At 31.5% G+C, this 26,840-nt stretch overlaps 1 protein-coding gene across 36 annotated transcripts in view; it reads left to right on the forward strand.

The window, feature by feature from the left end:
• LOC124360280 (basement membrane-specific heparan sulfate proteoglycan core protein) overlaps positions 1–26,840 on the forward strand; it is a 528,539-nt gene that overhangs the window by 382,947 nt on the left and 118,752 nt on the right. For all 36 annotated transcript variants that reach the window (XM_046813745.1, XM_046813754.1, XM_046813763.1 and 33 more), the window contains 11 exons: positions 1,571–1,704; positions 2,068–2,161; positions 4,418–4,555; positions 4,927–5,058; positions 5,443–5,559; positions 7,026–7,219; positions 9,808–10,020; positions 11,165–11,287; positions 24,771–24,953; positions 25,695–25,876; positions 26,485–26,629. In XM_046813745.1, the coding sequence (XP_046669701.1) occupies positions 1,571–1,704; positions 2,068–2,161; positions 4,418–4,555; positions 4,927–5,058; positions 5,443–5,559; positions 7,026–7,219; positions 9,808–10,020; positions 11,165–11,287; positions 24,771–24,953; positions 25,695–25,876; positions 26,485–26,629 (1,655 nt within the window). The remainder of the gene's footprint in view (positions 1–1,570; positions 1,705–2,067; positions 2,162–4,417; positions 4,556–4,926; positions 5,059–5,442; positions 5,560–7,025; positions 7,220–9,807; positions 10,021–11,164; positions 11,288–24,770; positions 24,954–25,694; positions 25,877–26,484; positions 26,630–26,840) is intronic.

Raw genomic sequence — 26,840 nt, forward strand, 5'->3', positions numbered from 1 at the left:
TAAATGACTTCTAAAATAATGTTTTAGATTACTTTTAATTGAGAGGTAGATGTTGATGCTACCATATTCTAAATCAGAGAGAGATTTTTTTCTTCTCAACATATTGCATTTCCATAGGCTGCAAGTGCGATATTCATATAATATGATTTTAAATAATGAACATTTTGGGCTGAAATAAGTTATTCTAAATCCTAAAAATATTGTCATTAATAATTTATTATTTTATTTTATATTGTTATAATACCTTTTATAAAATATTTTTTTTAACATTGTACTTAGTTGCTTGGTCGATACTCTTGATCACTTCATATCATTGCATTTAAATTGATTTATAAAATTTATTTTACTACATGTACTGTATACTGACGATTGTATACAATTTGACTAAATTGTGAACGCAATAAAGATTTATTATTATTATTATCATACGTACCTACTGTCCTTTGAACTGGCAAATAATGAATAGTGTTTTTTTTATATTCTTTTCCAGTAAACACTTTGTAATAATTTAAATCGTTTCTTGCTGACCTTAATTTTTTAATAATTATTTGTTTTATATGATCAACCAATATCACGACATTGTTGCTGTTGTGTCTGCTCTGGGCTTGATTTGAAAATTGTAGACTCATGAGAAAAAATTATTTGTCCTTATTCTTTCAACCACTTTAATGATGAAGTGGCAAAGCAGACTTACAATACCTCTAAAGAAATCTTCCAGTAATTGATCTTTTGAGACAAGTATAGCAAAACTATAGCATTTATGGAATTTAAAAGCTCATGAGTGGAAACCACATATTTTGTAATTCTGTATGCATTAAATAAAAACAATCTAGACAGGAGTTTTGTGAATGGTTTCAGACAAATGTGTGACAAATTAAATTTCTATTAATCTATTTTATTTGTCAAACTAAGTGACATTTAAAATCAACAGTTTAATTTAACTAGTAGGCATAATTGTATTTATTTACCTACACAATTTCGTAATTTAACAGCTAATTTATAATCAATCATACAAGTAATATTGTTAATACAAATTATTTTTGTAGTTGTTTTAAAAATTAATACATTATGTTTGTTTCCAAATCTTTCTTTCATAAAATACAACTGTTCAAAACTGGTATACTTTTTAACACACTCTGTATTTCAATTCAAAAGTATGATCATTGAAATTTTATTAATAATTACAGCTATTTCAATTTACATTATTTACCAAAATAATTTTATTTCGGCTAACTTTACATAATTATTTGGCTATAAAGAGTTCACATTATTTCCAAGACCATTTCATAAAGCCAACAATATATTCAGTACTACTTTCCATTCTTTCTTACAGCTATAATAATAATATTTAAAAAAAACAATGAAATCCTATTTTGTATGACTTTTTACATATGTTTACTTTCACAATGCAATGATGGTTAATCCAAGGTGGGTTATTCATCTATAATTAGTTTGAGGATTAATAGAGATTGTTATGTTAAATTTAAATAAGAATATTTCCATACAATTTTTAAATTAAAATTTTTGTTACAATAAAAGAACTTTGCTGATATATGTTTTGAATGATCAGGTAGAGAAGTTGTCTTCCAATGCCGAGATGAAGGCCCATTGCGAGCTTCAGTCCGCTGGACTCGTGGAAATGGCTTACCTCTCCCACCAGGTTCCCGTGACATCAAGGGACGGCTGGAGATGCCAAACATACAGGTACAGTACATGTTTTATCATAATTTCATTAATTAGAAAAACATTTAAAAGTGTATTGAGAGGCTTACTGTGGAACTAATAGATTGAGAAATACAAAGTGAGATTAAAGATTAAAGTGTGTATAAAACCATAACTTGTACTAGCTTTTAAACTATTATTAATGGTAGATTTAAAATAATAAACATAACCATTTGAGATATTAAAATTATACAGATGTCTAAAACAGATTTGTAATACAAAATATATTATTCTTAAATTATTTTAGACATTTTGAGGTAAACATTTCAGACTTGATACTAGGAAATTGCTTTAAATTTCATCTCTAGTAAGATGTATTCTCAAACAATAATTGTTTATTTTCAGTTAGAACATGAGGGCTCATATGTCTGTGAAGCAATGGGATTTTCATCTGCAACGCCTGGTTCAAGAGCTTCAGTATACCTAAAAGTTGAACCATGTGAGTATTATTAAGTGAAATCTATTATAATTTTATTAACCTGTATTAATAAGAGTATAGGTAACTAAATAATTTAAAACTTGTGATCAAAATTGAGAGACAAAGGGAAAATCAAATTTGTATTCTATACGTATTTATGTATAAAAGTATTCTATAGAAATAAATGAGATTAAAATGATCATACCTACATAGCCATTACGAGTTCCTCAATAGAATTATTCTATTCCATGACATGGACTTCCTTATACCAACATATCCTTCTAGGGTCAGAGGTCCAGAACATTCTCTCACCATAGGTATATAATAAATTGGTTTGAAAATTGATTTTTCAGTTAATGATTATTGCCAATGAAATCATATTATAGAGCATTCAAGGTATTGAATACTCATATTATGAAAATTTATTATAACCTATATTGTGACATGTCAAAAAATAGGTGGTTACTTTTCATTGTAATTACACAAAAAATATTTAAGATAGTTACATATCTCCTAAACGTGTGCAAGCAGCTGGAAAATTCAGACCTTCCCAAGGAAAAAATATAAACAACTCAGCTTTGACAAAGTACGGAATTCGTCCCCATACTGACATGGAAACATTTGGTGGATCAGGTATTATGTTTTTTTTTATTTGCTTATGGTAATAATACAGTTTAACTTAAATAGTTGCAAAATAGAAAGAACGTAGACAAGTATAAATTGTTAAGAAGATAATTAGTTTTAGTCAGCAGTCCCTACCTAGTTCAGTAACACAACCCATGTATTGCTTATTTTAGTATTCTAGTTAGAGTGTAAAAAAATATTTCAAACATTAAAATAAAATAATACATCAGTGGAAAGATAGTTTCAGCAAATTGCATTTTCATATGAATAATGTTAAATTATTGCAATAGTCTGAAAAAAAAAACAAGTAAGACTGATATGTTTTTATCATTGTTTGAATTCAATTTTATGATGATTTCTAAACCATATCTTTCAAACTAATAGAACATTTTTTTATTCTGTATGAATTGGTAACTTGTTGAAATGTATCTCTAATATTTATCATCTGTTGCTCACCACTTGTACTGAATTGTATGAAATTTCTTCTATAGACAAACAAATAGTTGAATCCGTAGTAATTCTCTATTTTATTACCGTAGTGTATGAAACACTGCTTGGATTTGAACAGAAATAAATAGAAGTTTTCTGGAAATTATTTTAGCTTTAGTATTGGACTTAGACCTAGACTGTATGCTGTTATTGTCTGTATATTATTCTTGGCTGTCTAGTAGTTTTGCTCATTTAGTTAATAAATCACATGTTTTTCTCTGCTTACCACTTGTTTTATAAATTGGTAAGTATAATATTCACTGAAAGAATGCTATATTTATCTACATCTTATTTATAATATATTAGTTAGTATATTTTATAAAATACAATAGTCAACTGTTTTTCTACAGAGCAATTTAGATTATCCATCCCAACATCTGTGTCTGATAATGATAAGCTAGATAATTCACTGTTTTCTTTAAGTGAAAGTTAAATCTTTTTTAAACATAGTGAGGAAAATGAATCTGGGGTGGTGAAATTTTATTTAAATAGCAATTGGTTTAAATAAAAGTTTTTCACAATTTCGTTAACACAACATGATAACATGAAATTGTTATCATCCTCTATTGGGTTTTAATATTAAAACAAATACATTTTTTTTTTTTAAGTAGAAGCCGATCCCCTTTTAAGCCTTACTCTGCCCGTCCTCATGGGCCACTGGCTTGTGCGAGGATCTTATCAAGCAGAATAAGAGGGAGAGTCGGGGGGGTTTATATTAGTTTCAGAATCCTTATAAAAATAATTGTAATGGTTATCTTTAAAAATGTAATAGAATTTAGATTTGAGTCAATGTAGAGTTTTGACATTTATCATTGAATATATTTTTTTTATATTTTATGTGTAAATTAAATATATTTAATGTATCAATTGATTTATTTAGAAGGGAAAATGTAATATTTTGATAGTTCAGAGATGCAAAAATTCTATTTAAAGAATCAGTTAAGCTGCTAAAATTCAATGCATGGTGGCTGTAGAATTAAGTCTTTGATTTCCTTATCCAAATAAATTCGTATCCTACACTATCTGTTTAGAAAATTTGCTTGACTGTATGTTCATCACTTCAAATTTGTTTAAACTCTTTTAAAACTTGCCATACACTAAGAAAGTGTATTAGTGATAACTAACATAGTTCAATAGACAGTTGACATAGTTCTTGTCTTACAGTTGAACAATTGGCGATTCCCACTCGTAAAGTGTGCGAGTTTAATGAGGCAACTTGCTCGAATGGTGACTGCATACCCAAGAACAACGTGTGTGACGGACGCTACGACTGTACTGACGGCTCAGACGAGATGAGATGCAGTGAGTGTAACATTCAACATTTCTGTTCAATACATGTTTATTTAAAGTCATTATTGCTATTTTTTTAACTTTTGACAAAAGTAATAAAAATTTAGACATTCTTCTTTTTAAAGCACTGTTACTGTACATGGAAACTGTAAGACACAATTATAAATAATAGATTTTATACACACACACATACACATGCATGCGCGCATGCACACACACATCAGGACCTTATATCTATATTTCAGACATACTATTAATAATTTTATGATTCTTTAAATAACATTTTATTATTTAAGAGCCTTGACAAATTTGCTTTTCACTATTTCAATTATGAGATGTGAAAAGATTTTAAGTTTACTTATAAAAGAACATATACATTCCAGATCCTCATGGCTGTGAACCGAATGAATTCCGATGTGACAACAAGAAGTGTGTACAGAAGACTTGGCTTTGTGATTCAGACGATGACTGTGGAGATGGATCAGATGAGAAAAATTGCCAACCTAGTCCTCCAGGTACATAGATTCATTATATGTCACAAATCAAAGCTATGTTGGCTTAGAAATCACATACATTCAATAAAATAGATAATATCAAGTGAAGATATACTATTACTATAGAAAATGCAAAAGATTAATATTTGTTCAAGGAGATTGTTCACTACACAAAATACAATATAAATATATTATTGATCTTTGTATAATGGTTTCGAAATTGGAAAAATGTTTATTTGATGAAATATAGTGTTTAGAAATTTAGTAGATATTATGATAAATTCAATTTAAACTACTAAGGGAACTTATTTATCCACAATAAATTATACACATATTGTCAGACAATTCCATTTATCATTTTTTGACATTCTTGTTTGAATAGTCTGACATTTTATGTTTCCACAGGATCCAACTGTCAATACAACGAATACCAGTGTGCAAGACAAGACCAGTGCATTCCCAAGGCTTTTCATTGTGACATGGAAGTAGACTGTCAGGATGGAAGTGATGAATTTGGATGTTGTAAGTTTCATTCTGTTATGATTGTTTTGGTACTTTATAAATGTAAAGTCACAAAATCACCATTGTAGATAAGTTAGTTGTTAACCCTCTCAGGACTAGCCTTGTGTTTTTCAGTTGGAAGAATAACATGCTAAAAATACCAGGCGGTTGATTTGTGGACAACCATCACTTTGTGAACAAGATTAGCTGTCCTAAAATTCATGTGCCATTTTATTCAATGTTATTGCTTTCCAAATTATTACTAATAACATTTTGATTCATTAATATTGTTTAAAGTTGTTTTCTGCCAAAATAATCCATAATTAGGTTGAATAATATAACTTAGCTGTCAACTTACTCAGTACTGACATACCCGGTTTTTTATTGATGTCATAGTGATGCCTGCCCGATATTTTGTTATTGTTTGCCGTTATAGGTTAAACTTGTGTTTGTTTATTTTTACAATTAAATAAATTGACATTAGTGTGCAACCATTGTAAAGCAGGATTGGTTTGATTTTTCAATCATGTATGTAAATAAATTAACCAAATGAGTATGGTGTGTAAATATCTTTATTGTGGTTAGAGAAAATTAATTGAACATTTTTAAGACTTACAAGTTAAAAATGGATACTGACAATTTCATAATACAGTGTGTTTAAAATTTTCTAGTATGTTTCATTTATAAGTAACACGTAAGCCTACATTTCATAAATAAGCAGTTTTTACGATTTGCAAAAATGTATATTAATCTATACCATTACTGTATTTATTATTCATATAACACAGTACTGGTATTTGTATTCTTATTAATTATATATTGGAAAATAAAATACTAGTAATTTCCACATAACAAATTTTTTCTTTTATTAAAAAAAAACTGTAATTATTTTATTTTTATAAAAATTGTTTTTTTATTTTAGCAGTACTAATTTTCTTATAGTAGAATACATTTCGTTTTAGTAGCAAAATTTAATTTTGTATGCAACTTACAGTACCAAGAACACAAAAATATGTTAAATAAAAGTCAAAATATTGTTATTTCCAAATTACGCTTAAAAGAACCTTATTGAGTACTGTGCAGTTTTAGTGCAATGTGCTTTAAAGATGTGGTACATTTTTGTCACACCTAATTTTTAACTCTGGTCCTCAAAGGGTCAAAACACTAAAATACTGTTAAAATATAAATATTAGCCCACATGTAAAGTTAAAATTATGTTAAAAACTTTTTTTGACCTAGTTTGGTGGAGAAATGCGTTTTGAAATGTAGACTATATTTTTCAAATTTATTTTTTAATAGTATTTAATGTTTCTACTGTCTACCAGTTTGCTGCTGAAATTGTAAGCAAAAAAACAGTAATACAAAATATCCAAAATGAGGGTAATTCATTAAAACATTGATCGGATCTAGAGTTTTGCCCGTGTTGTAAAACATTTAACATCAATATGTCAAACCTAGATCATTAAGGCAATGATAATCTGTCACAGCTAAGGCCGAGATACAGAAACCTCCTCCCTCGATGGTGGTGAAACAACCTGGTGAGACTTTCACGATCACTTGCACTGCCGTGGGAGTGCCCACTCCAGAAGTGGTGTGGCGTTTGAACTGGGGACACATTCCACCCAAGTGTCAGACCACTAGTGTCAATGGCTATGGAACTCTCACCTGTCCTAATATTATGGTACTTTTATTATTCATTTCAGTTTTACAATTTGAATTTAAAGAAGAGTGAGCTTTAAACCTAAAATATCATACACACAATTGTGACCTATATGAATTTTAGGTACTTTTATCATATACTCTAATACTACTACTAACTTACTTCCTCAGAGTACTCTTTATTTATTATATACACTTAAAATTATTCTCAGTTCAAGACTATTCATCGCCCTAAATGAAACACAAAGTTTATTATTACTGTATTTAATTTGTTAGTAATCTCAATCTTTTTGTTAAGAGGAGGCGGGACCTGGCCTGCTCAGAGGCCAATGCCTGAATAGTTTTAACATGGGAGTCTGGCATGTATCAAAAATGTTTAGCCATGTATCAAAAATAAAATACAAGAGTAAAATACAAGTTGCATATTTATTAATCTAAACAAAATTGTAAAGTAATTTGATTTCCTGTATAATATTGCTATATTTTTATAAACATTAAATTACTATTAAAAGTTTTGAAAGCATTAAATTGTTTAAGTGTATATTATTTTAAAGATGTATATATTAATAAGAAAATATAGTCCTAGTATAAAATTCCTTACAAACTTTTGCAAATTTCTGGAAAACACTTCATCAGATTTTATATGCAATAAGTCATGGATGTTTTCACAAAAAAATTTAAAGATAAATTTTGTCAGAAGTTGGGATCAAGAAACTGACGTTTTACTACCAATTCGAATTATTTGTCTAGAGCAGTTGGAACCAGAAACAGATGACGTCAGGGTAAATAGTGCTGGTAAAATATTTTTACAAGCTCCAGTAAACTAACTGAGTTTTAAAGAAAATGTAATCTTTTAAATTATTGATTGTTCAAAGGCCTTCACAATAGCTCAATTAGCTTCACAAGATACTGCTAGTGTTCTGACCAATATTGGCTCAGTTTAAAAATATTTTAAAAACTTGTTTAGAATGTCTGATGTTTTTAGTCCTGAGGTGTATTTGCTTATTCAGAATTGTTTTTGATATGTAAGTTTAGTTTTTGTACTCAGGATCAGATTGGTTCCCAACCTAATTTAGATGTTTTTGGGTTAATTTTTTTTTTGGAGAATGTATCTACTTTTAGAATAATGTAACAAAAGGTTTGGATGTTCAGCCAGCTCTATTAAAGAGTAACAAATTTAACACACACTTCACACAAAATAAAAATATGTTAGCGCTAAAGCAAAAACAAAGTAGTATCAATATGATTCAAACATTACGAAAACCTCAACAAATTGTTTTTGTTTAATTTTTAGTAAACGTGATACATATATCTTGCTACTAAATTGTATATAATATCTATGTCTGTGCTATTAGATAACATACTGTTATTACTGTCTTGAAAATGACCTACTTTAATAGCTGAAATGCAAATATATTTTAACCAACATTACGAAATCCAAGTTTCCTTGTCTTGAAATTGAAAAATGTAAATAAATATTCATGTCAGTAAATCTGGTCTGTAACTTTAACCCCTTATATTTCCTAAAAAACTAGGGCTGTGTTTATGTACATAGCAATTGATGCTTTAATAATGGTGCCATGATGATTCTTGCTAATGTATCGTGATCGCTACTCTAGTGTTTTGACATCAGTCTAATGTCATGATCGCAACTCATAGTGCTTCTAAGGGTTAAAGTTGCAGTAAAAATGAGGATAATTACAGCTAAAACATTGATTTGTGAACAAATAAACTGATGAGTATAGGTACGTTTTGTTCTGATCATTTTTAGGAATGTTTTGTGTAAAAAGTGATTAATAGTTAAATAAAATAGTAAATCAAATTATATGAGATAGTTCTTAAAATTAATATTATGTTATAATGAAATTGAAATTTTTTTTACATGGGCATGCAAACAACCTTATAAACAACAAAATATTTGTTTAACCCTGTAAGTGCTAATAGTCGTGGTTGTGATATATTAGAGCGCTGCCAAAGCGATAAGAATGAAAACTGCAGGAGCGAAATTGTAAGTGAGCTATCTGCATACCTAAGACATCAAGTCAAGATGGCTGTGTACGTTAGGGATTGTTGCAGTCTGGTGTCACTTATGATAGTCACAGGTCAGTGGTAAAGTCCTCACTGGCGGAAGGGCCCACCTTATTTATATTAACCGTGATTGGTGTGGGTGGAAGTTTACGCGATCAGTGTATTATTGTATAAATGTACCAGACCCAAAACACCTGTTTTGTATTTTTTTTAATCTTTACTATTAAAAAACACCCACTCAATTTGCGTTAATTTATGTTTTTCAAGGCATTCATTATTAAATCATAACCATAATTGTAGCTTTTAGTTGTTAAAAAACTATTTAAACCATACCTAGCTTGTTTGGAAGAACTACCAGCAGTGTGAAGATTAAAGGTTAATGTTTACAACACCAACAACAAAATATATGTTGGTTTTAAGTTAATTAGAAAAATAAGCCACCATATAAATTCCAGTTTATAAAATTTGTTTCGAAAGCTCTTTAAAATGTTGTACAAACGTCTTTGATTTTAGTATTAAAAACGGGAACATATCTGATTAAAAGCTTAGAATAAACACAGTAAACCATTTTTATGTTTGCAGGAGTCAGACCAAGGAGCTTATAGCTGTGAGGCACTAAACAACCGAGGCTCAACCTTCGCAATACCTGACACAATTCTTGTTGTGAAACCTGACGCACATGTGTGTACTGAAGGGTCTTTCAATGAACTAGCCAAGAGCCCTGAAGAATGTATTCCATGTTTCTGTTTTGGAAAGAGTACCTCATGTAGGAGTGCAAATCTGTTCATCTTCCAGGTAAGGGTTATGGACTATGTATAAATAAGGTATGGATTGATTCTGATAATTGATATCTGAGTATGTCAATATTTGGCAGTGTTAAGATATCAACAATTCACTATACCACAGCTCTGTTTACTCAGTACCAATGTTTTCAAAGTATTTTATTACAAAACAATAAAATGTAATTAACAGAAATGCCTAAAATAAGTTTGGAAAGTATACATTTTATTTTTTTGTTTTCATTTTGTAACAAATGAGGTATTAAAACACACTGAATAATCTAAAAAAATACATAATTGAATTGTCTAAAAAAGTCAGTATGGTAAAGTTAGTTACCAAATTACCATTCATACATTCAATACTTACGATATTAGAAGAGTGATAAGCAAAATTTATTTCACCACTCATATTTTATAATAGATATAGGCTTTTAAAAGTGAACTGTTTAGTGAACTATTTCTAATAGTTATTATATAAATCAAACAAACACAGTAAATTTCAAAGGTTAACAAATCCATTTATAGATCATTATTTTCTTAAAATGGTATTACATAGTCTTACATTTCTATAATAGTATGACCATCAATTACAGTCAGAGTACTCACAATAGTTTATTATAGTATTAATACTTAACCCTTTTAGCACCAAGAGCCTAGGCTCAACCTGTTAAGTCATAAAACGCCAAGAGCCTTTATTTAGGCTCAAGCTAGGTATATAACCCTCATATAAACCCGACATGGCTTTCTGTGACTTTTGAATGTCCCCAAAGTTGAAAATGGTACTCAAAGGAAAGCGGTTCGACCACATCGAGACGATTCAAAATAATGCAGCATGCTAGTTGAAGGCCATTCCAAAATCTACATTCCAGGACTGCTCTAAGATGTAGCAGCACCACTGGCAGTGAGTGGTTCAGTCAAATGGGGTCTACTTTATAGGATTTCACAGCCCAGATGACAAAGAATAGCACCAATTCTATGATCGCAGATCAGATACTTTTCGGACAGATCTCGTATATTCGTATTAATTCTCTTGGAAATTAGTGGTTTTATGAAACACTATTAACAAAATAAATAATTTGCTATTGAGACTAAAACATGGTTTATATCAAATAATTGAAAAAATTATTTCAATTATTTAAAAAATATTTGTAATGTTACAGCTGCCTCCTCCACTAGATACATACACAATATTAAATGTGTATATGCCACCAAGTGGAGGTGTGGAAATCAGAAAAGAGCCCTCCCAGTTACCTACATCAGTCTTTGGTAGAAGTGGATTTAAGGTAAGAAAGTGCTAATGACAATTTTCGTCACCCCAATTTTCAGTCAAAACCACTATAGTGTTGTATTTAAAGAAATTCAAGATTTATATATGTAATGGTAAAGTAAAGAGTAAGAGAGTAGATACAGTTAAGTTAGAGAAAACTCGTTTTACAGATGGATAATTTTATTTTATTTTCAAAAGGTTATACATTTTCTGGAGATCTCATTTGTGCTTAAATTTAGTTGATTATTTCATGTAGTAGATCTTCAGTTATCTGGCTTCCAGTTATCTGGACCTTCAGATTATCCTGTTTGATTGTAATTTTTACATTGTATAAATTAGGAATAGATCAAATCGTAGGATGGGTCTAAACAATTTTATTGATAGGCTGTTTTGAAATGTATTCTACATGGCAAGTAAGTGTGAACCACTTATGTTTTTTACTAAATATGTGTTCCTATGGGTTTAGTAAATGAGGAGTAATTACATATTCTACATAGTTTTTATCCACTTGTTGTAACGCCTGCAACTATTATTTTAAAATGAACAACTCAACACATAAAGTGGATTAGTTAAATTTCGGATTATCCTGCCTTTTTATTGTCTGGGTATATCATCCACTACATTAGGTACAAATGTATAAATATATTAAAATGTAAGTTTTGTAATCTCAAAGTTAATAGTTCTCGCACAGATCCTTGGTCATGAAGATGGAACAGAACAAGGGTGAAAATAAAATAGAATGGCCTTTAACTCTATATAATATTTATAGTGCAGAAGTCAAGAGTCAATTTGCACCGTAAGCAAACACAACCTGGTTTTTCTTAAAAATAATAGAGGAATTTCCCCTGAAAAAGAAATTTATCATCAACCGCACTAGTTTTGGTGGAATTCAAAATGGAAACGTATCAAGATGTTTAAAAAATGAAAGAAACTATACTATTTTCTCAAATCAACTATTTGACCGGTAGTGGCAACTTTTTCTTTAGTCTTTTTATCTAGTTGTCTAATGTTGATGTAATGAAATTATATAACCCATTTATAGGCAATAACACTTACTCAATGCAAACTGACTCGCTTCCTAGACTAGTAATACAATTTCAAATCTCTTTAATCATACACTGTATAAAGTTATACATAAAATAGTGTCATATTATATTTTATTTATTACCATCAAATTAAGACTGTGGTAACTTAAATAATTGTTTTACAAATTATTGCATGCTCAAATCAATTAATTGTAAAACTCGTCAAATAAAAACTCATTCTTTATCCTGTAAGGTAAATTCTTCAAAACTTTTTTGTTCCAATATATTTTGTGTTTTTTATGTAAAACTCAGGATTGTGATGATTAAGTGTGATTTCATTTTTCTTTTTGGTACAGTGCAGTCTCTATAATCCGGCCATGCGCGAATACGGCACGTCCAGTAATCTGGCACTGTGCGAGCGATGACGGGTCGGGTCAATGCCCTTCGGTTCATGTCACTGCAAGCACGGATGACTCACCAGCCTGGATGATAATGTTTGTTCACAGAGCTGAAGAAAGCGCACCTGGCCGCAAGTTGGCAAAAGACCGAATCACATTTATGCTGTGCTGTATTGCCAGTGGCACTCATAAATTACCAATGCTTGTGATCGGTAAATCAAAAAACCCAGGTGTTTTAAGAACGTAAATTTGGCCGTGGAATACACAAACCAAACAAAAGGCTGGATGACAAAGACTCTCTTCAACGAATGGTTTCATAACAGCTTTGTTCCATCAGTCAAGAAATTTTTGAAAAAACAGAAGTTGCCTTTTAGAGCATTGTTACTTCTTGATAACTGCCCTGGGCATCCTAATGCAGACAAATTAAGGGATGGTAACATCTGTGCACTATTTTTTCCCCCAAATGTTACTCCATTACTACAACCTATGGATCAAAACATTATCCAAACTGTAAAGACAAGTTACAAAAAAAACCCTTTTGTACAGTATTTTGGCAAAAGAGGGGAGTGTTGTTACAGCACTAAAGAACACTAACCTTAGAGACGTTTTTAACTTAGCTAGTGCATGGGAAAAACTTTCAACGAAAACCATTGTCTGTTCATGGAAAAAATTGTGGCCTACTCTGATGTTACTACAGGATTACGAAAAACAGAAAAAAAGTGACTCTGAACAACAAAACGAAGAAACTGAGCTAAATGACTTAAGAGACGCAATTATTGAGCAGCTTGTGGATGATCCTAATGACCTGACGCAAACTGATGTAAATGACTGGTTCACCGGAGAGGAAGAAGAGCAATATTGTATCAAATAATGACAGACTATGAGATAGTAGCAGACATACTCGACAGCGGTGATGACGACGAAGGGGAGAGGGGAACTGATTGTGTCACAGCTGCTCCACAGACAGTAAACACTGATCAGGTGCTGCGTGTGTTCACCATGGCTATAACTTGGGCGGAGGAAAATAGTGTGTCAGCTTCTTAACTCCTTACACTCAAAGGACTTCAAGAAAAAGTGTTGAAGCATTCATTTGAAGCTAAAAAACAAAAAACTATCGAAGACTTACTTTTTTCCTGCCTGTAATGAATAGGCCTATGCAGATTTTTCATTTTACGGTATGTAAGTTTACATATTGATTTTCAAATTTTTTATACTGTATCCTTCTGTTGTTTATTTCACAGCCAGATTAGGCATACTGTACTGTTTGTTTATTACGTTTTATTGTGTATTTAGTTATTTTCCAATTGTACTTTTGCGCTCTACTTATGTTAAACTATACTTTAACTGGTTTCTAATAAATTTCAATGTACATTTGTATGTATTTCGTACGTTTTTATCCATACATCCATTAATCTGGCAATTTCGGTAATCCGACACTACCAATCCCGATATACTGCCGGATTAGTGAGATTGCACTGTATTATATATAATAGGGGTGTAATAGAAAACTAGTATTAATATTCAAAGATGAGAGTTTATATATAACTCTCATCTAATAACTCTCATAAATGTCAGAATTCCTAGTTGTTTTAAGTGTTCTTGTGCAGATTGGTCTGGTTGTAGTCTTTTAATAATCCTGATCGCCCCCGTCTCTTGTTTTAGTGTTTGGTCTAGATTTTGTTTACTTGTTAACCCAGAAAGAGAAATACCATATGATATATAAGAATTTTCAAAAAAATTTTTTTTTAAGTTTGACATGGTAAAACTAATATTACACTTCAACTTAACTCCTTAATCTATTTTTTTATAAAAAGACCTTTTATTTATAAGCATGCAACCAAAATTTGAATGTCCTACCTTGAACGGTATAGATGTTACAGCAACATTTGTATAAGTTCACATATTCAAAATTTTCACAGGTTCTGGTCGAAGTTCACAAGTTGATCACTCTGTTGAGGATATTTTGCAGCTAACACATCACACATCACATAGTTTTCTTGTTACAACACAACACAAACATAAATAGAAGAGTACTATATAGTTTCTAATTAGGCTTATATTTACAAAAAAAATTTACACGCAGTCTTGATACACTTTGTTCAACACGAATGACTTGACAAACACCCCCCATGCAGGCCTCTCTTGCACTTCACACAAGCAGTCCTAGACCTTCTCCTTTTTCCTCCTCCAGCAATGCTCCTCAGTAGCAGGAGACATTACTTGTCTTCTTTTACTCATTTTCAACGAATAAAACACAATTACGAAGGAATAATCCACACACGCTTTGTTTACAAACACTACAAGTCGACAATACGTAGTCGTAACGTTGGAAACAAGAAGTAGACTGACAGCTGTTTCCAATCGTGATCACCGGCACAAAAATCAGACATAGAGTAAGCAACTATACATCATTTTACTCGTCAATTCACGTATAACGTCATAACACCGAATATTTTAGCTTTTGGTTTGTTACTAAGCCAGTGATATACTAAAAACCAACATCCGATATAATCGGATCCGGAGGTTTTGGCGAGACCAGCTGGATCCGATCTCGTCGGACGTCGGAGTTTAAAGCATATTTCGTATATCCGATCTGATCGGATGTCGGAGTTAAAAGGGTTAAAGTAGTTTGTACACAGTAAAATGACATATATTCAAGACAAATATTCTAGAGTTTAATTTTGCTAAAATCTTATATACATGTTCATTTTGTGGTAGATGTTGGTCTATATTAAGGCCTAGAAAGTTAGTACTACTTTTCGATCCAATTTGTTTTCCTTCTACTACTATTTGCAGGTCAATTTGTCTATTATTTTGAATAGTCTTGAAAGAAAAGATTGGTTTCTTTACATTTAGTGTTAAATTATTAGTGTTTAATTAGTTAAAAATGTTGGCTATTTCCTTCTGTGATAATTCCTCAATCTGGCCGTTGTTTTTTAGTAAGATTATAAAATTGGAGTCATCTGCATAGAAACAAACACTATTTTGTGAAATATTTGTAAGTGCAAGGCCTATATTTGTTATGTAGCGTATGAACAAAAAGGGATCAAGAATTGAAGTCTGAGGTACTTTAAATTTAATGGCTTCTAGTTTTGACTGTACTTTAAATATCCTGTTATTTTTATCTTGTGTTGGATCTCTAAAAATTGGACCTATATTGTAGATATGATTTGAACCATTCTGGACCATGTTTTGAGATACCCAGTTATTTTAACTCTTCAATTAGTATTAAATGATTGACACTATCAAAAGCCTTAGTCAAGTCCATAAAAATTTCCACTGTGGGTTTTCCTTTATTAACAGAGCCAATTCTACAAATGATACTATAGTATTGTAAATTATCGTTGAAGTATTAATTTGATATAACAGTGAAATTATTAGATACTTAATGTTTATACATCTTGTTTAAAATGTTAGCTGTTGATAGATTGTTTGGCTTTTCTCTGAACTTTAATTTATTAGGCACCATACATCTTATTGAAGCTTTGTGCCACCCGACATATCTGATTAGTAGCTGTAAAACACATGGTTACTTATGATCGTTCAGATGAACTACCAGTATATCTGTCTTCAGTGTATTCCTATGGTAATAAATTTTCCTTACTGTTATGGTATTGTTGGGAAAGTTTGGTGGAAAAGCATGCCATTTGTCAGCTTCAGAAGGTTATATTGGTTGTACATGGTTTGAAAGGTTTGTTCCCTCATGACAACCTTGGTAAACAAAGCGAGAATAAAATAATTGATGGTGTGTAATATCCTACTATTACTATTTTTATTATACACTTTAAATAAATGGTTGAACTTAATTTGTATTCAGATGATTATAGCTAGAAATAACAAAATAACTCAGTATGATTATAAATGTGAACTTTAATGATGATAAATTAATTGACATACAAGTTTGAATTTTGAAACAAGATGGAGGATACAATAATGGTAAATTTTTTAAATACAATTTCTTAATTTTTAGGGCAGGGTGGTCGTGCTGGCTTAATGAAATAGAAATATTGGGTTTTTTTTTTATAAAAGATATTGTAATTTTGAAAATTTAATTGTTGTTAAAATTTAATTCTGTTAATTTTGAATTATTAGCCAAATCGAATGTTCCTGGGTTTATGTTCTTCCAATGAATCACTAGTAAACTTAAAAGGAATTTTTCTCACCCAATGTCTGTCTTCTGCTTCTTTGTACTTCAGTGATAATAATAATTTAATAAAGTAACCTTTCAAATACTGCTGAATAAATGTAACCAGTTTCTTTATAATAATAATCTTGCTTCACTTCTTCCAGATCCCTCTCTCCTCTCTTTACCTTATCAAATATCTGCTCTCCTCACTCTTCAACAATCATCCCTGCACACTGTATCACTGACTTTAGTTCACTTTATAACTTTTGAGTTTTATATGTAATAAGGTGAATTTTGATTAATTTTGATTTCGTATTTATTATTGTTTGTAATTAAATTTGAGACAATATATAAATAATTATTCCTTAATTATTATTACTAACAAAGTTCTAAATTAAATTAGGCCTAAGTATTGAAATGGATGTGAGATGGGTGTATGAAATGAGTCATTACAATATCCCCTCAGAAATCATGTGAAATAAATGAACATGGTTTCGATACAATGACGAATGAATAGCAAATGATACATATAGATGTGTGATACTTAAAGAGAAGGATGAACCACATTAAATGAGTGAATTAATTGATGATCATACATACTATTTAATAAATTTAATTAACAAACAAACAATAGGGAAAAAGGAGAACAAAATTAAAATTAGGGTTAGGTAGTATTTAAGCTAAGCCAACGAACAACAGTTACAAGTTTCTTAGTATACAATAAACAAACAATAGAGAAACATTGGATTAATGGCAAATATTTAATCAATGTCAAAGGACATAGTTTTTTTATTTTTGGAAATACACATTTAATGAATTGTGTACCGAATAGCGGTATACTTTTCCACTAACAAATTATTATCCCCTCCTGATAGGAAAATGTTTATATAGTATTCATTAAAAGTGTCTATGTCACTGGGTGTATAGTTGCACTGTTTTATTTGGGGAAATAGTATTAATTTCACACAGGTCCCAACGCGTCAACTTCAGTATATTCTGTAGCGTTGTTGACCGAGTTTTTATATGGCTTCAAAGAGGATATATGATAAGGTCCATATACATGCTCTTGGGATAAATCATAAATTTGGTAGGTCGATTTCCCGAGGATTTCTTGAATTATGAATGGTCCTTCGTACACTTCAAATAATTTTGATGTTTTCACCAGCTATAGCTTTAGAAAGGTGACTTTACCAATACTTGGTCATTAATTTGGAGAGAAACTGGTTTTTCTCTTTTCATTTATCTTATCAGATCTCTTCTTTCTACTTTTCTTCAAGTTTACGCCTTGCAATCAGTAGTTTGTGTTCGATTGGTACTTCTTCAGCTAGAGGGTTTGATACATATTTTTTCCCAAAATCTGATATTTCTTGTTCCCAAACTGTAGTTCGTTTGGTGTGAATCCAGTTGATTCATGGTAAATTTCATTAAGACATTCATTTATAAACAGGTACATATTTCACCCATCTCTTTATGATTCTGTGAACAATACGTTCTGAGACAACGCTTTATTTCTCTAATTGGCCGTTCTTGCCAAATTAAAAACTGGGGTGATACACTGGACTGTATATTAATTGTATGTTGTGGGATTCAAATTTCCTGATCCATTCGTTACTTTTAAATTGGGTTCCGTTATCTGATTGAATTCGTTTAGGAAAACCGTAATTAGGAAAGTGATGGTGAAATAATTTATGTAATATACTTCTGGTTGTTGCTCTTTGCAGTGGATAAAGTTTAACGAATTTGGTAAATATGTCAATAACAATTAACATGTATTTTGTATTTCCTACACTAGTCGGTAAGGGACCTATGATGTCAACTGCTAACTGGTCATTCTTCTCTCTGCATTTAACTCCTTTGGCTTGACTGTTGAGTGGATGGTTGTTGATTTTGCAGCGCTGACATTTATCACATGATGATAACAGTTGCCTGATTGTTTCGATTCATATTCTTGAAAATAAAATTTTCACGCAGTAACAGGAAACATTTTTTTGCACCGCAGTGTAGATAATAGAGATGGCATTCTAGTATTAGTGGTTTAATTACTGATTCTGGGATGACTATAAGCCATTTGCCCTTAAATTTTTGTAGTAAAGTGTTGTCATATAAACGATAATTAGTATATAATTGTTGAAATTCATTTGTTTCCATAGGTGACTGTTAAGATTTCTATAAGTGGTTGTAGTTTAGGGTCTTGATGTTGAAGCTGAGGTAAGTTTCGGAGTTGATCTTGTAGATGTTGGTTCGGGAATTCTCTCGATGTAATGAATAGATAACTCAGTGAGGTTGTTTTGCATCGCTTGACATGTGTTGTGGGGATATACGACTGAGAGTGTCAGCAGTAATGTTGTCCCGTCCCTTTGCAATGGATTATTTTAAAGTCGTACTCTTGTATAGCAATATCCATCTTGCTAATCTATTGTTTAGCAAACGGCAGGTTTTCAAAAAAGTTAAGGCGTGGTTATCTGTAATTACTGTTAACTTAAACGCCCATAACAATGTATCGACACTTCTGTAGGCAGTGGATTATAGCCAATAATTCCTTTTTCGGTTGTGGTGAAACGCTGTTCTGCTGGTTGTAATGTGCGTGATATGAACATTAATTGCAGCTTTTTCGTTATTGTCTTTTATTTGATATAGATGTCCGCCCAATTGCAAATTCAGACGCATCGGTCTGTAAGTAGAATTCTTTGGATGGATCGGGGGTGTGTTAGCGTGGTTAATTTTATGAACAGCTGTTTAATTTTGTTGAATGTTGTATCATCATCTCTAGTCCAATTAAAATTTTAACCTTCTTTGACGTTAGTCGTATAGTGGCTGGACTGTTTCAGAGAATTTATGAATAAATTTATTGTAATAATTGATACATCCGAGGAATGCTTTTAATTGTGTACGACTTCTGGGAGTTGGGAAGTTTAGAATTGGTTTCAATCTTACTGTTATCCAAACAAAGACCTTCATTTTGTTAGAGTAAAACCTAGGAATGGTACAGAATCTTTACAGAATTGAGATTTTTCAAAGTTTATTGTCATGTTGGCTTCAGCTAGCTTTTTGAATATGTATTCTAGGTGTTGTAGATGTGTATTGAAATCGGGGGAAATGATACATATGTCATCAACGTAAATTGCTGTGAAAGCTTCTATCTCATCATCAAACACGTTATCAAGAGCTCTTACTAGTGCAGCTTGGGAAGTAGAAATTCCAAATGATGTGTGACTTTGTACTGGTAGGTCTTGCCTCTAAAATTGGAATGCGGTGTATTGACGTGAAGTTTTAGTAAGTGGGATTTGCCAATATGAAGCCGTTAAGTCTACACTGCTTATAAATTTCGCGTTTCTACATTTACTCAGAATTTCGCTAACACTGCGGTTACATTCGAAATCTGGTTTAATTATTGCGTTTACTTTGCAGGCATCTAAACACAATCGAATTTTCTCCAGACTTTTTAATTACTGGGATGATATAGCATTTACGTAGGTACTTTTGCTTCTCTCTTGATTATGTTAAGGTTCTCCATGCGTTGAATCTCAGTTTGTACAGCGTCTTGGTACGCTTGAGGTACTGGATAGGTTAATGATTTAAAAATTTTTAGGATTTTCTATATTTAATTCGTGTTCATATTTAGTGCAACATCCGGGTTTGTCTGAGAAAACGTCCCTATATCGGTATAGTAGATTGATCAAACATTGTTTTTGTTCTTCATTTTATGTAGTTATTAGGGATTAGAGTTTTCATTATATCTTCCACCGACATATATTATCTTTTGGATGATATATTGTGTTGTGCATCAATGTAATCATTATTCTCATTATTAATCTTGTTATCTTACCATTGTTTCATAGTGCCATACTCATTAAATGTTGACATTGAGTCATTAAAATCTTCCATAAGCATTAACGCCTTGTTGAGTGGTGATTTCACATAAGTGCCCTTCATTTATTGCCATTACAAACTTCATTATAACATTTGTATTGTTTATTTTCATATTTATTGTATTATTATTAAAGTTTAGCTCTGCTTTCCATAATATTAGCATATCCATTCCTAAAATCACTGGTTTGACAAGATGCGGTACTATATAAGGAATTGTATGTGAGTAGTCTCGTCAGCTACTGTGACAGGTACATATATTACTCTGTTGATTCGTTTTGAAATGTTTCCAATAGCAGTTTTTTAATGATAGTATTGGCTAGGGGCAGTTCTTCAAATGGCTTTAATGATTGTTGGTTGTCCATAAACCAAGACTCTGACAAACAAGTAATAGATGATCCGGAATCAATTAAGGCATTAGTTTCTACATTATTAATTCTGATGTTAATTTCTGGACATCTTATTTGTATAGGATTAGTTATTAGTGGATGTTCTATTTTTTCCTCAAAAAGGAAATCTTTATCACATATTATGTTGTTAACCTTGAAATTCAACTACTAGGGTTATAGTTTGAAGAATAATTCTGATTTAAATATCCGAGGTCGTTTATTTTCTAGCGCTGTAGTTTCGTATTTTATTTCTGGTGCGATGTTTCCTCGGTTCCGTTCTACAGCGCGCAGCCGTTTTCCCCGCCGCTGGAACGTCTTCGCTGCGGTCGTTGCCGGTACTAGAAGGTAGATTTCGAGCATTTTCTCCCTGCCGCACGATAGTGCATACTTGTGCCTGTTCTGTGGTGGGGTAATGTCTATCGTTTCCTGGGTAGTAGTGAGTATTCTGTCGATTTTGGTAGTGGTCTTTGTATGGTTGTGTCTTACTCTTGAATTCATTATCATTACGACTGTTGTATGGGTGGTAATAGTTTTTGTTATGTTGGTTTCGATCATTATAATGTTGATTTTGTCCGTGATATTGATTCCTTGGCTGATATGCTCTTTGTTCAATGTTATTATGTGGTGTGACTGGGGATTGGTGAGGTTTCTGGTGTATTGGCTTATAACCAGATGAATTGTGATTTTGGGATGAAATTATTTTGTTCCGTTTTGGGCTGTCTCGGATGTCTTCTCGTTGTAGTAATCGTTCAAACTCTTTAATGGTGTTAATGTTTTGAACGCTCCGGCTGTCCTGAATAATTTGTTCAAACCGTTCCGATAAAATGGTGACGATTTCTTCTTCGGTTATCGGTGGGGTAATCGATTGTAGTGTGTATAACACGCTCGGTGAAGTATTCAGCACGAGTCAATGTTCCATTATTCTTGTAATGTTCTGATTCTATTTTTGCATGTATGCCGCGTTGCACATCACGACTCCAATATTTTCGTAGTAAATTCTTGTGCAAAATCCTCCCAGCTTTTAATATCGTGTTTTATTAATGGAACCATCGTGACGCGTGACCTTCGAGACTAACTTTCTAATATGTCAATGAGATGTTCAGTGTTAGATGTGTGTGTGAGTTGCACACGACCTATATTTTTTTCGTAATACCTTCTAATTTTTTGTAAAAATTCCATTGGACTGGTAGGAACGTCCGTTGAATTTTGGCACTTGTCTGTCTACAGAATCTCCTCCGGTACAAATGACTTGCAATGGTTCACATGGTTTCGTCTCAATTTGAGATTTAGATTTTTATATTTTCTTAATTCACATTCATATTTATTAATACACTCGGTTAGATTGTTTATTCTATCATGATTGTTTTGGATTTGTGGTTGAATTTCATTTATGATGGTTTTGATTTGTATTTTTTTTGTTTCCCTTCCGCGTTTTCATGTCGTACTTGGTCTATAGCATTTTTTATTTCAAAAGCAATTTTATTTTCTAGAGTTTGATTTTTGTTTTGTACCGATTCTAATATCTTGGACTGTTGGTTATTCATCTGTTGGTTTACAAATGACTTATGTTCTTCAAAACTTTGATTTAATTCTCCTCTAATGCTGTCAGTGGATTCTTTAATTTTCAGGTCTATTTTTTCACGGAATTGATCTTGATTGTCCCTTATAGCGTTCAATTCATTTCGGAATTCAGTTTGATTATCCCGCAGTTCATTAATTTGTCCCTACAAGATTTGATTTCATAGCTAAGTTCGATTTTAGTTTTAGAAATACCAATCACTTATTTCGTTTATTTTTGCGTTTAGGTTTTCGTTTAACTCAGATTTAGTGTTAATCAAATTTTCATTAAGTTGTTTTAAACCGTTCATGATAGCATGAAGAGCTGTCGATTGGGATTCGTCAGCGGTTTGTTTATTTGACCTGTCACTGCCAATGGGATCAACTGATTGAGTATAATGAGAATGTTCAACTACAACGTTTAGTGTGGGAGGCGCAGTAGCTCCATCTTCACGTCTCTGCAGGGAATCAGGGAAATTTGCCGCGTAGGTGTTGGTAGCACTGTTTTCATTCATCCGTGATTGGTTGTCGACCGCTGTGAGAATGTTGACTTGGTTAGCGCGAGGAATTGTGGGAGTTTGTTCTGCTTCTTCTCTCTGTTCGCTTTCGTCTTCGATACCGGGATTAATGGCGTCTTTGTTTTACGTTTTAGCACTTGGTTATTTTCCATATTATCTGTTGGGAATGGGTACCGTTTAGGGTATCTTAAATTAAAATCACGGGACATTAATTGCGATAAAAAATAGAATAATATTACAGGACTAATGTATTGTTAATTAAATGTTTATACGGTGAGTTATTAAATAACCTATAGCCTATTGACAGACAATATGAATAAATGACAACTAACTACGTACAGTACTTATGTCTAGGCTATTCTTACGATCTAGAAAATTGTCTCAAATCAAAGATTATTAATATTTCATTAAGCCCCACGTTGGGCGCCAATTTTTTGTAATATCCTACTATTACTATTTTTATTATACACTTTAAATAAATGGTTGAACTTAATTTGTATTCAGATGATTATAGCTAGAAATAACAAATAACTCAGTATGATATAAATGTGAACTTTAATGATGATAAATTAATTGACATACAAGTTTGAATTTTGAAACAAGATGGAGGATACAATAATGGTAAAATTTTTAAATACAATTCTTAATTTTTAGGGCAGGGTGGTCGTGCTGGCTTAATGAAATAGAAATATTGGGTTTTTTTTTTTATAAAAGATATTGTAATTTTGAAAATTAATTGTTGTTAAAATTTAATTCTGTTAATTTGAATTATTAGCCAAATCGAATGTTCCTGGGTTTATGTTCTTCCAATGAATCACTAGTAAACTTAAAAGGAATTTTCTCACCCAATGTCTGTCTTCTGCTTCTTTGTACTTCAGTGATAATAATAATTTAATAAAGTAACCTTTCAAATACTGCTGAATAAATGTAACCAGTTTCTTTATAATAATAATCTTGCTTCACTTCTTCCAGATCCCTCTCTCCTCTTTACCTTTCAAATATCTTGCTCTCCTCACTCTTCAACAATCATCCCTGCACACTGTATCACTGACTTTAGTTCACTTTATAACTTTTGAGTTTTATATGTAATAGGTGAATTTTGATTAATTTTGATTTCGTATTTATTATTGTTTGTAATTAAATTTGAGACAATTTATAAATAATTATTCCTTAATTATTATTACTAACAAAGTTCTAAATTAAATTAGGCCTAAGTATTGAAATGGATGTGAGATGGGTGTATGAAATGAGTCATTACAATGGTCATTTAATGCCAGCAGTACTCTGTATTGTAACACTTTGAATACAAAACTAAAGAAAATGGCTGTGCTGATTATATAAATGTTCTACGGTCTAATGACATTATATTGAACTAAACTCGACTTAGTCTGGCAAAAATTGCTTTTATTTCAACAGTAAGCAATAGATAAATTACTTCTCCAAACCTGGGTATTGTAGGGAGGAGTTCCAATGGGCTTGGCATTTAAAGTTAGTTTTCTACCTGTCAGATCTGACCTTCATGGCTAGTATAATATTGAGACATTATCAAAGGTATTAATATTTCTTCAGTTCAGTACTGTATTATTGTGTTGTAAATCATTGCTAACTTACTGTTACAGATCAGCCTGACTGATAACAATTTGAAACCTGCATATTACTCCACTGTTTATCCATATTTTGCACTACCAGAGTCCTACTTGGGCAGTCAGTTAACATCTTATGGTGGTTACATCAAGTACACAGTGAAAAGTGATGGATCAGGGAGCCCATTACCCCAAACTATACCAGACATCATACTATCTGTAAGTACCAGTGCGGATTTATTACTTCAATAACTTCTGATTTAAATAATTATGAGTAATAAAGCTAAGAATTGGCCTCGTCATGTAGGCAGTTGGTAGATGTCAATTTGTAAAAAATTGGATCTCAGTCTTTCATGACATTAGTACTAGAACTGTTGAACTTTTTACAGAATATATCATGCAATGCTGTTATGCACCCAGTTCACTAATCAGCATACAGGAAGGGTTCGATAATTGTTCAATTATTGTACAGAATACAATATTTAATGTGTAACAGACTATTTAAACTTACTTTGGTATAATGAAGTTGTGCATGTTATGGTGTTAAAGGTAGTTCAGAGTGGGGGTTTTAAATCTTAAGTTTAAAATAAATATGAGGAATGACTGGAATTACTACATTTCCCATTAATCTTAGATAAAACATGTAATAGTCTTGATTCTGATCAAGTACTGCAAAGTTTTCTACGTTTACAGTATCTGCTGCCTATATATACATTTTTATACACATATTTCAGTGAATAATGTTTTTAAATATTGGATTTGATTGTTAGGTATACACAGAAAATAATTATAAAACTCATCTCTTCCCATGAAGGCAGGCAGAATTAAGGTTGTACAAAATAAAATGGTATCTTTTTTGTGATATGATTTTTTTAATTCAATTAAATGATTTACAATACTAGGCTATTCTTGTTAAAATTATTAGAAACAGGTATATATAGTATTTCTAAACTTTTTTAGGGCAATGGTTACACACTTGTGTACAAGGGTCCTCCAATCAATCCCAGAGTTGAGAACAACATTGCCATCCGATTCTTCCCAGGAAACTGGTACAGAGTACATCCTGAATCCAGGATAGAATATCCTGCTACTAGACAAGATCTCATGATGACTCTACAACAAGTTGACCATTTGCTTATCAGGTACATAAAGTTTGTTATATGTTGCAGTAAATTTTAATTAAAATTATTTATTTTATTTATGTTAAAGATAGTTTAACTTTCTATTAGGGTACAATTTCTTATTCGTTTACTCGCTTACAAGAGGTGTGTAACTGATGTAAGGGTTAAGAGATTCCTAAATGAGAGATACTGAATGTGAAGGATTCCTAAAGTAGTATCTAGAAAGATTAATAGTAGAAGTGTAGATTAAGTATTAACCATGAATAATCAAAATTAGGATTTAAATTATTTGTTACAAAGCAAATAATTTTGATTTGTAGAAGGTAGAACTATTAATATGCTTTTTACTGAGGTGCCATACTGGTAAAATATTACCCAGGAGTCTACTTTAAAAAATACTTTAAATAAAAACTGCAAACTGTGATTTATCAAATAAAAATAAATACTAAGGGAAGAGTAAGATCAAAAAGACACTTTGATGGTATTTTTTTGATACGATTTTGTTAATTTCACCTGATTGAACAATCTCGCCTCCTGTAGTAGACAACAATAATATGACATGCGTTAAATATGTTGTTTTGTTCATACATCATAATTTCGAAATAGTTATTTGAGTTCACGTTTTCCAGGACTCAGTACTTCAGTGATGATCTAGAGACAACGATAACTGACATCATTATGGATTCTGCAGCAATCAGGAATTATGGACAGGGCAAGGCTGCCTACGTAGAGCAGTGTGACTGCCCTCTGGGTTACTCAGGTTACTCTTGTGAGGTAAAGATAGTGTCATTCTTTAGAACCATAATCATGAGATTTTCTATCCTTTTTTGGGAAAGAACTAATTCATAAATTAATTTGTTATCAGGTAATTTTGTATATATTTTGTTTTTGTGGACTTTTACATTTTTCTCCAAATGTATTAGTAATATTATAAAATATAATTGAACATTTCTAATTAATCAACCTACTTGTTAACATTATTCAA

Source organism: Homalodisca vitripennis, chromosome 4, assembly GCF_021130785.1.
Source record: "Homalodisca vitripennis isolate AUS2020 chromosome 4, UT_GWSS_2.1, whole genome shotgun sequence".
Classification (NCBI taxonomy): Eukaryota; Metazoa; Arthropoda; class Insecta; order Hemiptera; family Cicadellidae; genus Homalodisca; species Homalodisca vitripennis.